Genomic DNA, 12,711 nt, shown 5'->3' on the forward strand with positions numbered 1-12,711 from the left:
AAACTACAAACTTACTCAAAGAATGTCATTAAATTAAAATTGACAATTGTCTTTGAACAAGACAGTTTTTATAAGATTTTCCTGCCTTCAGGAAAACCATCAACTTTATATTTAAGGAAGAACCCAGCCCAACCCAATGACTCAGTGAATAAAATTTAATTAAATTATAACCACTTATGAGAAAATAGCTAGTATTAAACTTAAAAAGTTGTATTATTAAGAAGTGATCTCAATTTAAACTATTATGCTCTCAATTTAAACTTTGTGTCTTAAACAAACATATGAGAATATATACTATAGGCAAGTTTACATTTTGAGAAAACTGAACATAATTAAATATAAACAAAGGCATAAGCTTTTAGGACCTGATAAAAATTTTCATTATCAAATAGTTCTATTTCCTGTAGCATAATAACAAAACTACTAAAGCCAGAACTTTCCCTTATTCAACATAACCTAATGGTAACAGTATTTGTATAAAAGAAATAGAAACCAGATTATCAAGATGAATTTAATTTTGTATAAATTTTACTATTTTTAATAGTATTGATTAGATGCCGTAAGTTTTATTAGTAAGTTATTCCAGTTGAATAAAAATTGTCTTCCACTAAAGTAATTACATGAAAACTTCTAAAATAATTATATGAGACCTATACAAACACAACTGAGCAATGAAAACACAATATTAAAAATTTTTAAACATGTTGGCAAAAAAAAAAAGTCACCATACTTGCATACTAACAATGTAGAAAAACATAGTATTCTAATGATTACCATATCTAACAAAAAGAATGCTACATATCAGATATCTTAGAAAGCACATTTTTTAACAAAGTTAAAACTTTAGGATACACCACATTAATATCACCTAGCAAAGATTTCAATATTACTGTACTATCATTTAATCATAAAAGAAATTGAGGAATCTAAAAGCAGTTCATTTTTTGGCATACCATATCTAATATGCTCCCAGACAAAAAAAATAATCCATATCCCTAATTTCTTGTTTTTTTCTTATCTGTCACCAAAGCATCTGGATACATAAGTTCTGGCAGGGCAGGGGGGATTACTTTTAGAAATTACTTCTATCTAGTAATTTAAATGAGCAATTAATGCAAAAAATTTCTTCTAAGTCTCTTTGATGAAAACTTTCCAAAATTCCATATGTTGTTCTAAAGAGTGATACAAAGATTGTAAGATTGTAAGAGCCTCGTGACTCATCCTAAATAAAATCTTCTAATATCAGAATCCAAACAAAACTCAATTTCGAACTCTTGTGTCACAGATTGGGAAAAAAAAATCTTTAAAGGTTCTTCTACTATTTAGATCATTCATATAAATGGTTACTGATATTTGTTGAAGGAGGAGTTCAGACAGAAGAACGTTACTTTTTGAGTCCACCTGTAAATATGATAATTTAACCTCTACAGTTCCTGCTACTATCAAGAAGCTATTTCAATATTTTACAATTACAGAAATTAAAGCAAGGAAAAATCAGTCCTCAACTTTATACATCATTGAAAAATTTAGAAATCAAAAATTTAAGCTCCCAGTTAACATTAGCTGCTGCTACACAGAGCAAATCATTGAGATGACATAGTCTTATTCAATAGTTCAATTTAATTGTAAAGGTACACCACAGGCATTCAAAACAAATGCAGCTTCACTTGTTCACCAAAAATACTTCCAGAAATTACTTAAGAAATCCAGCTTGGAACTCATAACTGTATCATAGTATGGCAATAAGAGTCTTGGAAAAAACTTTCAATCTTCTGGATAGCCAAAGGAAAAAAAGGTGCTTGTAGCCACTTTGATGAATCCGAAGAGAAGTACTACTACTCAGACCCTGCCTCAAGTTTGATCTTCAACTATTAACATTACCTTATTGGGGTTGAATTTGAGCCAGTTAGACTTCATTCCGGAGATTTCAGACAGAAAAATGAGACTTCTGGGATATTGTTCCTCCTAGATTAGATGAGAAGGAAAGGTATAGCTGGATGTTTGCTAACTATCTATCTTGACCTTAGCAGAGAAGATAAAGCATGGAACCCATTATCAAGATTTTTATTTCATGTGCTGCTTTTTCTTATCTTTTCTTCCTTTTCTTAATCCCAACTACTGGCTTTTGAATATTCACTTTAGCAAGTTTACTCATGGAAAAGACTTCATTTTTTTCCTTTAGGCATCTTCAGTATGAAATCCTTTAATTTTCAGTTCCAAGAGATTGCAATGGCAAGGCTGATGATTGGCTTGTAACAGCATGCAGCTCAGAGCGTGACTTTTAATCGGGGGGGGAAAAAAAATTGACCGTGTGTTTGGAGTTGATGTTGTAGACTTGGAGAAGATGAATGCATTGATTCGATGTTGGAAGTATACAGGTCTCTGTCATAACTATCTGTATTGAAATGTGTTTAGGTATTTGTTAGTAAGCCAAAAGCCAAGCCTAAATCAACACGCATATTTTAGATTCATTCTTCAAAGTCTAAAAATATTCTCAAATCTTACATAAAACTGTCAGATCTTCGATCTATATAAATGTTCACAAAACTTCCTTAAGAATTCCTAAAGCAGAATTGCAAGATGAATTCTAAAATACAAGTTCTGATAAAGTCTGTCTCTGTAAAATAAGGTTGAATTTATATCAAAGACTGTTAATCTCATAGACCTCTATAAATTGTTTCAACGGAACACAGTCCTGTTGACATAGTCATTCAAAAAATACAAACAAAACTTTTCAATTCCAAAGTTTCCTGCTTTCCAGTAATTTCTACCAAGTGGTAGACACCTATCTACTTTACCACTTTAATCCCAAATTTTCAAAGTATTTCATAATTATAAATAATTGTTTCATAATTCTAGTAATCTAATTTACTCAGATAAAATTTTTCAATGATCCCATGAACACATTACCAGTCAAATTAGTTTTAGAAAAGTTTACTCCATAAACAATATTTATCTAATTGGTGCTATATGCTGCATATCACAATATAACCTGGATTTTAAAACTGAAACACATCATACCACTTACATAGGAGGCCATTAGAGCAAAATTGACATGTGCATGCTGCAAAATCTGGTAAATTAATCCACTGTTATCTCTAAGCATTATGTTTTAATTATGGTTAAACAGCATACATTATTAGTAAGAGACAAAAAAAGAATTTAATTCACATATTCATACCTTCACTGAGCTGGTTCTCTGATGAAAGCATACTTCCTGATGGTAAGGGACCAACTGAACTTGAACCTTCCACTCCCTGCCTCTTCTCAAAACTAAACTCTGGAAGCCTTGGAGCCTGGGGTCTGGTTTTTCTTGCAGGATTCAGGAAAAAACAGTAGGCACATCGAAAAGCTGCAAATTTTTTTTTTTAAATAAGCAAAATCATAAACCAAAGAAAGTTCAAAGACTAATCAGATAATTCACAAGATTACTTTTGTAAACAAAGAACCTTTCAAAAGCTATTTATACCATGTGAAATTCATGTTATTATTATTTTTATTTTTTATGGGCACTGGGGATTGAACCTAGGGGTGATAAACTACTGAGCCATATCACTAACACTTCTTATTTTTTGAGACAGGGTCTCACAAAGTTGCTTAAGGCCTCACTAAGTTGCTGAGGCTGGCTCTGAACCTGTGATCCTCCTGTCTCAGCCTCCTGAGCTGCTGGGATTACAGGTGTGTGCCACCAAGTCCAGAAGATTCATGTTATTTTAATCACATCATGGTAAGTTTTCTAAACAAAGTTAATTTTAAAACATACCTCCTATTATTATTAGAATGAGAGTATTGATTCCAAAGCAGAAAAGACTATACTACTAATGATTTAAATATATTACTGAATTTGTATTTCTAGTTAACAGAACATTAGATATTCTAAAATCTAGAACCCTGTTTATTTGCCCAAGAAAATGCAGTATGTCATATTTCAGAATCAAAATTTATAACAAATATTTGATACATGTCTGCACAAGAGAATCATCTGGGAACTTGAAAGAAAATGCTGATGCTTAGACCCCAATTAAATTGGATTCTTTGTTGGTGGGTCCTAGGTATCATAATTTTTTAAAAACTTTTGGGTGATTCTGAAGCACATTTAGTTTGAGAAAAACTGGCCTAGTCACTGTATATTATATGAAGAAGAAACCTTAGTTGTCTTCCCTGCTTTGCTCTGGGTATTAAATAAAAACAATATGCCCAGCCAATGTATACAAAGACAAAATCTAAAATAAAATGGCATTGCATAGGAAGTGGCATAGAGTAAAATATTTGAGTAAAATATTATGTCTCACTGCCCAATAATTCTTACCAATGTATTCAAATTCTTCCTTCAAAGCCATGCCATTATGAGAAAAACACTGCTGACATATAAGAGCATACCTACACCAAAAGGAAAAATAAACATACGAGTCACAAAAACAGGCAAAGTTCACGGGAAAGGCTACTTATATTTTAAAACAATTAAACATGCTATAATAGATTAGATACTACTTAGAATATCATAAACAATACTCCTTAAAAGCCTAAGTTAATCTACACCAAAGTCTCAACCTTTTTAAAAGATAATTCATATATCAAATTAAAAATAAAGTGAAGAAATCCTTATTAAGTCAGCAGAAACATATCTGATAACAGTACACTTAAATTCCAGTGTTTCCCAATGTATATTCTTGGGGGTCATAGTTTCCAAATTTGTAGTCAAATATGTTTGGAAAAGATGGAACCCTCTTGAAGAGTCACAATGAATATAATTAAAACCTCTGAGAAATCTTGCAATAAAAAATACATTTAATTTTATGTAATTTAGTCCAAAGTTAACTTCTAGACGACATCATTCCTATACTTTTCTGTTACACTTAAAAATCTACTATATATATTGTCTGTTCTCTGAACATCCACTCAACAAATAGTTGGTTCAATCCAAAGTAATTCTGTTCTAAATAATATATAATTTATTTAACATTAAACTCTGGTGTCTTCTATTAAAATGATAATATTAACTCATAAAGTTGTATCTACTCTACTATCCAATGAATACTTTAAGTTTATGCTAAGACAACTGTTCTATTCACATCACATCTATCTTCCTAGAGTTATAATTAAGATAATAATTGGAAAAATATTTTGATAACTTTAAGTGCTAAGTACATGTAAATGATTTTCATTATCATTAAAATCATTACCATCACCATGTCCAGTAATGACATCTACAAAAATCCATTTTTACAACCTACCAGGTTTTCATTATTTTTATGATTCAAGTTTAAACATTTCAAAGAAAGAATTCCAGTTCTATAAAATTAATCTTTTGGGAGAGTTAATTTCAGTTTTTTACAAATGGATCTTATTTATACTACTTTGTCCAAATTCCTAGTAAAACACAACTGAACACATATTATTTTATACAAAACTCTATTATGTTCTAAAAACCAGGAAATGGGAGCCACAAAAGTATAACAGCTCGTGTGTGTACACACACATCCATACCAATATTTTCATCTTCCTTTATCTACCACCCTAGCAAACATTACCTGTTCTGTGGACCATCACCAACTAAATATTCAACAATCCTATCCAGAGCACCTCGTTCTCGGGGAAGAATGGGTCTTGCCAAAGGTGGACCTGGAGGATGAAGGCCTATTAAATAAATAAATATGCACAAATAAAATTTATATGAATAAGATACAAATAAAATTTAATTCAATTACCAAGAACTACGTATGCTTGCTAGAACTCTTTTGGAAGATTTTAACAAAACAGTAAAATATTAATTCTTATAAATCTCTATAAAACGCTTAAATTTTCATTAAAAATAATATACTACAAAATAACTATTTAAATATATGCTACATCAGCAACATAATTAGGAGATAAAACCATGTAAGATTCTGTACAAACTAATTTTTAACACACCCAAACTCTTAAAGCCCTGTAGAAATAAATTAGAAGACTTCCATTTTATATTCTAAAAGAGTAACAAGGATAAGATTTACCACCCCACCTAAAATACTACGCAAAATATAGGAACTAACAGACTATTAAAAACACAAGATAACAGGCTATGTAAGTTAATGTTTCTTTAGTGACTAAAACAAAATATGCCCAACAATTGCTTCAGTTTACTGCCTACAGGGTTTCCAGGAAGTGTGGCAAGGAAAGTAAAACCAGAGAAAGTACAGCAGTTACAGCAGTTCCCAGAGTTGAGAAGAGAGTACTGGAACTCTGGGGAAGCCAGGGCAACTCGGGTTCATGTGAAAGAGTACCAAAGAAGGGAGATGGCACAAAGATAGAATACTTAAAGATCTTCAAGAGGGTCTCCCAGATTACTAGGCAGATTAATGACCCGTGCTGCATGTGAGGAAACTACCTCAGACTAGAAGAGCCAACCAAAAAGATGAATGAAATTAGTACTCACAAAGACAAAAATTACTGCCTATTAAAATAACTACAGTGGAAAATGTAACACACAGGTCATTGGGCAAAGTATTCAGAAGAGTTTTGTAGAGGAATAAAAAAATTTTACATTGTCTGGCACCAAATCAAAAATTACTAGCCATGCAAATAAACAAGAAAATAACACCCATTAATAAGAAATATTAACCAAAACTGGCCCAGAAATTGACAGTTGATTGGTCAGCAAAAACATAAAAGACTTATTTTGTCTTATCTTCCACGTTTGAGAATCTAGAGGAAAGATTCAGTATGTTAAGTAGAGACTGGAAAAAAATAAAAACATCTAAACTCAACTTCTTCAAATGAAAACTACAATGTCTAGGATGAACATTTTACAGGAAAGAGGTGAACAGCAATTTAGGTATTGCATAAAAAAATATTGGTCAACTTGAAGATGTAGCAATAGAAGCCATACAAAGAATTTTAAGGGAAAAAAAATCAGAAAGTTGTGGGACAACCTCAAGCAGATATAGATATAAAATATACACTCAAAACTGAAAGAATTTATCACTAGTAGAACTACTTTATAAGAAACAACAAAAATCAGGCAGACGGAAAGTGACAACAGACAAAAAGCTGCTATGTGAAGGAATAAGATGCATCTGCAAAGGTTACCATGTGGGTAAACAAGGACACTTTTTATTATTTGAGTCCTTTTAAAAGATAATTTACTATTTAAAGGAAAAATAATAATTTATTATGGGATTATAATATACATAGAAGTAAAATGTGTAACAATAAAAGCACAAAGACCAGAAGAGAAGCACAAGCACAAGCAAATTGTTGTTAGATTCTCAAAACTATATGTGAAATGGTGTCATATCATTTGAAAGGGTTTGTGATAAATTATACACTACAAACCCCAAAACAACCATTAAAAGAACACAAAAAAGTATTATAACCAATAAGACAGCCAATAAGATTAAATGAAATTATAAAAGCTAACCCCAAAAAAGGCAGAAAAAGAGAAAAGGGTAACAGAAAAAAAAAAGGGAAAAACAAAAAAACTCAGATGGAACATTTGAACTCAAACCCAAACATGCAAACATATAAATCATTATATTAAATTTATGTGACCTGAATATCATCTTAATGAAGAAAAAGATTATAAGAATGGATAAAAATCAAGAAGAAATAGATAAATACACAATTTTACTTGAAGATTAATATTTTTCTCAATAATTGATAAAATAAGCAGACAGGAAAAAAAATCAGGAATAATACAGAACACTTGAACAACTACTAACTTCACCTAACTGACATTTATACCTGCTGCTCTACCTAAAAGGGACACACTGTATGTTCTTTTCAAGAAAACAGAAAACATTTACCCATACATGACATTCTGGACATAAAACAAGTCACAGTATATTTAAGAAGATTCAAAGCACACAAAATATGTCTTCTGGCCACAACAGAAATTAGAAATCAGCAACAGAAAAACATTTGAAAAATCACTAAATATTTGGAGGCTAAATAACATATATCTAAAGTAACCCAGGAGTCAAAGCAAAAAAATCAAAAGTATTAAAGTATTTTATATAATACTTTATAAAGTATTTTAACCAAAAAAAATAAAAATTTTGATATACAGTTAAAGTAGTACTTAGAGGAAAATTTATAACACTAAGAACCTGTTTTTAAGAAGATACGTTCAAAATCCATGATTTCGGCTTCATTCACAACTTCAGTTTCTACCTTAAAAAACTAAAAAAGAAGAGCCAGGCATGGTAGCACATGCCTGTAATCCCAGTGACTCAGGAGAATGAGGCAGGAAGATCCTAAGCCAGCCTCAGCAACTTAGTGAGAGGCCCTAAGCAACTTAGCAAGACCCTGTCTCAAACAACAAGCAAACAAAAAAGACCCTGTCTCAAAATAAAAAAGGACTTGGGGATGTCGCTCAGTGTTGAAGCACCCTGGGCTCAATCCCTGGTACCAAAAAAAAAAAAAAAAAAAAAAAAACTAAAAAGGAAGAGCGAATGAAACCCAAAGGAAACAGAATAGAATATTAATAAAATAAAATATATAAAAATAATAGATAAAAGCTGGTTCCTTGAAAAGATGAATAAATTGACAAACTTGTAGCCAGACTAATCAGAGGAAAAGAGAAAACATTCCAAACACTTGTATCAGAAGTGAGAGAAACAGAACTGTGGTTGTAGGTCAGTGGTAGAGCATTTGCCTAGTACGTGTTAAGGCACTAGATTTGATCCTTAGCACCACATAAAAATAAATAAAATAAAGGCATTCTGTCCATCTACAACTACAAAAAAAAAATTTAAAAAAAGAAGTGACAGAAACAGCATAACTCCAGATTGTAAAGATATTAAAAGGAATATTATGAACAATGTTATGGCAATAAATTCTAAAGTTTAGATGTAACATTCCTTGAAAGACTACCAAACTACCAGATCTCATTCAAAAAGACACAAACTATTTGGTTTGCTAAAATTTTGTCAAGAATTGTTACATCTTGCACAAAACTCAACTCAAAATGGATCAAGGACCTAGGAATAAAACCAGAGAGCCTGCATCTAATAGAAGAAAAAGCAGGCCCTAATCTCCATCATGTGGGACTAGGCCCAACTTCCTTAATAAGAACTCCTATAGCACAAAAATTAAAACCAAGAATCAATAAATGGGATGGATTCAAACTAAAAAGTTTCTTCTCAGCAAAAGAAATAATCTGTGAGGTGAATAGAGAGCCTACATTTTGGGAGCAAATCTTTACCCCTCACACAGAGCACTAATCTCTAAGTTATATAAAGAACTCAAAAAGCTAAACACCAAAAAAACCCAAATAACCCAATCAATAAATGGGCCAAGGACCTGAACAGACACTTCTCAGAAGATGATGTACAATCAATCGGCAAATATATGAAAAAATATTCATCATCACTAGCAATTAGAGAAATGCAAATCAAAACTACTCTAAGATTTCATCTCACTCCTGTCAGAATGGCAGCTATTATGAAGACAAACAAAAATAAGTGTTGGTGAAGATGTGGGGAAAAAGGTACACTCATACACTGCTGGTGGGACTGCAAATTGGTGCAGCCAATATGGAAAGCAATATGGAGACTTGGAAAATTGGGAATGGAACCGCCATATGACCCAGCTGTCCCTCTCATGGGTCTATACCCAAAGGACTTAAAAACGGCATTCTACAGGAACACAGCCACATCAATGTTTATAGCAGCACAATTCACAATAGCTAAACTGTGGAACCAACCTAGATGCCCTTCAAAACATGAATGGATTAAAAAATGTGGCATATATACACAATGGAATATTACTCAACAATAAAAGAGAATAAAATGATGGCATTTGCAGGCAAATGGATGGAGTTGGAGAAGATAATGCTAAGTGAAGTTAGCCAATCCCAAAAAAACAAATGATGAATGTTTTCTCCGATATAAGGAGACTGATTCATAGTGGGGTAGGGAGGGGTAGCAAGGGAGGAATAGATGAACTCTAGATAGGACAGAGGGATGGGAGGGTAAAGGAGGGGGCTGGGGTTAAAAATAATGTTGGAATGTGATGATCATCATTATCTAAAGTACATGTATGAAGACAAGAATTGATGTGAATATACTTTGTATACAACCAGAGATATGAAAAATTATGCTCTATACGTGTAATATGAATTAAAATGCATTACACTGTCATATGAACATTTTTAAAAATTAATTTTTAAAAATGAATAAATAAAAAAGGAAAAAATCTGTTATATCTTGGGCTGGCGTAGTAGCGCAGTGGTAGAGCACTTGCCTAGCATGTGTGAGGCACTGGATTCGATCCTTAGCACCACATAAAAATAAATAAAATGAAGGTATTATGTCTGCCTACAACTAAAAATATTTTTTAAAAAGAATTGCTGCATCTTATGTTCACATGTGATATTATTCTACAGTTTTTCTTTAAAAAACTGAATTTTCAGTGGGAAAAAAAAAAGAAAGAAAAGAAGATCCTTTTCCACAAAGGAAACACTAAGCCCGATGCTTCAATTGGTAAATTCTACCAAACATTTAAGGAAGAGGTAATACCAATTCCATACAAACTTATCCAGAAAACTAAAGAAGAGCTATGAGGCTAGTATTATTCTGATGCCAATACCAAAGATATTAAAATTATATATATATATAATTATATATAATATTATTAATTGGTCTGTAATATATATATTAATATTACAGACCAATATACCTTGACATAAACATTTTTAACTAAATGTTAGCAAACTGAAAACATAAGGACCAAGTGAGATCTATCCTAGGAAAGCAATGTGGTTGAATATTTAATGTTCAATATAATTCACTACATGAACAGATGCTAAAACAAAACAAACATAATATGAACATCTCAATAAATGCAAAAAAAAAAGTATTTTGAAAACGTATCACTTATTACTAACAACTGAATTGGCACTTCCTCAACCTGATAGAGTTATTTATTTAAAAGCAAACATACAGAGCTAACATAATGTGAATGGTGAAGAGGAATTGCCTTTCCCTAAGATCAACACTAAGATAAGGATGTCTACTCTTCCTCACTTCTATTCAAGATTGTATTGAAGGTTCTAGCTAGAGTAATAGGGTAAGAAAAATAAATAAAGGAAGGCCAGATTGGAAAGGGAAAGTAGGACTTTCTTTATTCACTGACAATGTGTCTATCTAAGTAGAAAACACTGTTATCTATACAAAATCTACTAGAACTAATAGTGAGTTTAGGAAGGTTATAGGATATTAGATCAACATACAAAAATCAAGTGAGTATTTATATACTAACAATGAACAATTAGAAATACTTAATTAATTGCAAAGGCACCAAAAATATAAAATGATTAGATGTAAATTTGGCCAAAAAATGGATAAAACCTATACACAAAACTATAAAATATTGGTAAGAAAAATTAAATACCTAAATACATGGAGAGATATACTATATTTAATAAATAAGATAATATCAAAAGAGACTAATGGGGAGTGGAGAGTAGAAGACTAACAGTTTATGTAATAATTTATATTAGATAAAAGTAATAGGAATCATATTTTGTATGTGGCTCCCAAGTCTGTGGACAAAAAAAAAAAAAAAAAAAAAAAAAGAAAAAAAAGTTTGGCTTTTTTCTATTTAAAAAACAAACAAAAGTTTGTTTTTTCAAAAACATTCAACCATTCAAACTTCATAAATTGTGACTCTATGACCTCTGAAAACGATTACTTATAGGAGATATTCTGAATTGAGAGACAACATAGAAGGTACTGAAAAGAAAAATGAGAGAATAAAATGTGATGTTTGTCTTTATAAAACAAGACATAATGAACATAAGAGTAAGGTGGATAGCAATGAAGGTTTACGCAGAGACCTCAAAGGAGACTAAAATAAAATGGGACCTTCTTGGAACAAGTCTTGTGATACAAGAATACAAGGCTTTCAAAATGGCTGTGACAAAAAACTATAATGTATTCAAGACTGGCTTTAGAGTAGTGATACTATATTAATATCTTAAAGGAACAAGATTGTCATTGAAAAATAAACTTGAATGTGGACAAAATTTCAACCTGAATAAGCATACCAAATTAGATTTTTTCCCTCAGTGCTGGGGGTTAAACCAAGGGTCTTTTACAAAGGCTAGGTGAGCACTCTACCAATGTAGTATAACCCCAGCCCCCAGATTAGATTTTGAAAACATTTAACCAATTCAACTTGCTAGAATATTTCAGTGAATATGTCCACAAAGCAATCTGGATATATAAGCCAACAGATCCATAAAAATATCTTAAAGCCCTTACATACTTTTAAAATAATGCATCTTCATACTCAAGCTATTATAGACAAGAGTAATTAATACAAATATCAAAAACCATCATTGTAAATATACTGGTCATTTTTACACAGCTTGGCAAATTATCAAGTACCTGCTGGTTATTAATTTTCAAACATATGGGAGCCCTGTGGTAATACACATCAAACTGATTCTCTTTCACAAATATGGTATAATGAAAAAATGAATTATTAATCTTCTCTATAATAAATCATTTAACTCATTCATATTTTTGGCAATGTACAATGTAAACAGCCTTTCACAAAGAAACTAATTGGAAACTTTAGGAAACAAGTTTTATTTACATTCACGTGAAATTTAGGTCATTGTTCCTTCTTTTTTTTTTTTCTTATTGAGTTCTAATCTAATGTGTTTGTGGCCAGAGAGTATATTCTGTGTAATTTCCATCCTTTCACATTTATTGAAAATTTCCA

The 12,711-nt window shown here is 31.4% G+C and overlaps 1 protein-coding gene across 5 annotated transcripts in view; it reads right to left on the reverse strand.

Moving 5' to 3' along the window:
• LNPK (lunapark, ER junction formation factor) overlaps positions 1 to 12,711 on the reverse strand; it is a 78,360-nt gene that overhangs the window by 13,876 nt on the left and 51,773 nt on the right. For 3 of the 5 annotated variants that reach the window (XM_081261919.1, XM_081261920.1, XM_081261923.1), the window contains 3 exons: positions 5,532 to 5,637; positions 4,310 to 4,380; positions 3,182 to 3,352 (listed from right to left, as the gene is read on the reverse strand). In XM_081261919.1, coding sequence (XP_081118045.1) covers positions 3,182 to 3,352; positions 4,310 to 4,380; positions 5,532 to 5,637 — 348 coding nt within the window. Of the gene's footprint in view, positions 1 to 1,881; positions 1,966 to 3,181; positions 3,353 to 4,309; positions 4,381 to 5,531; positions 5,638 to 12,711 lie in introns of all 5 variants that reach the window. The other 2 variants (XM_081261922.1, XM_081261921.1) reach the window with 2 other exon arrangements.

The sequence above is a fragment of the Spermophilus citellus genome (assembly GCF_964194105.1).
Source record: "Spermophilus citellus genome assembly, chromosome: 11".
NCBI classification, from domain to species: Eukaryota; Metazoa; Chordata; class Mammalia; order Rodentia; family Sciuridae; genus Spermophilus; species Spermophilus citellus.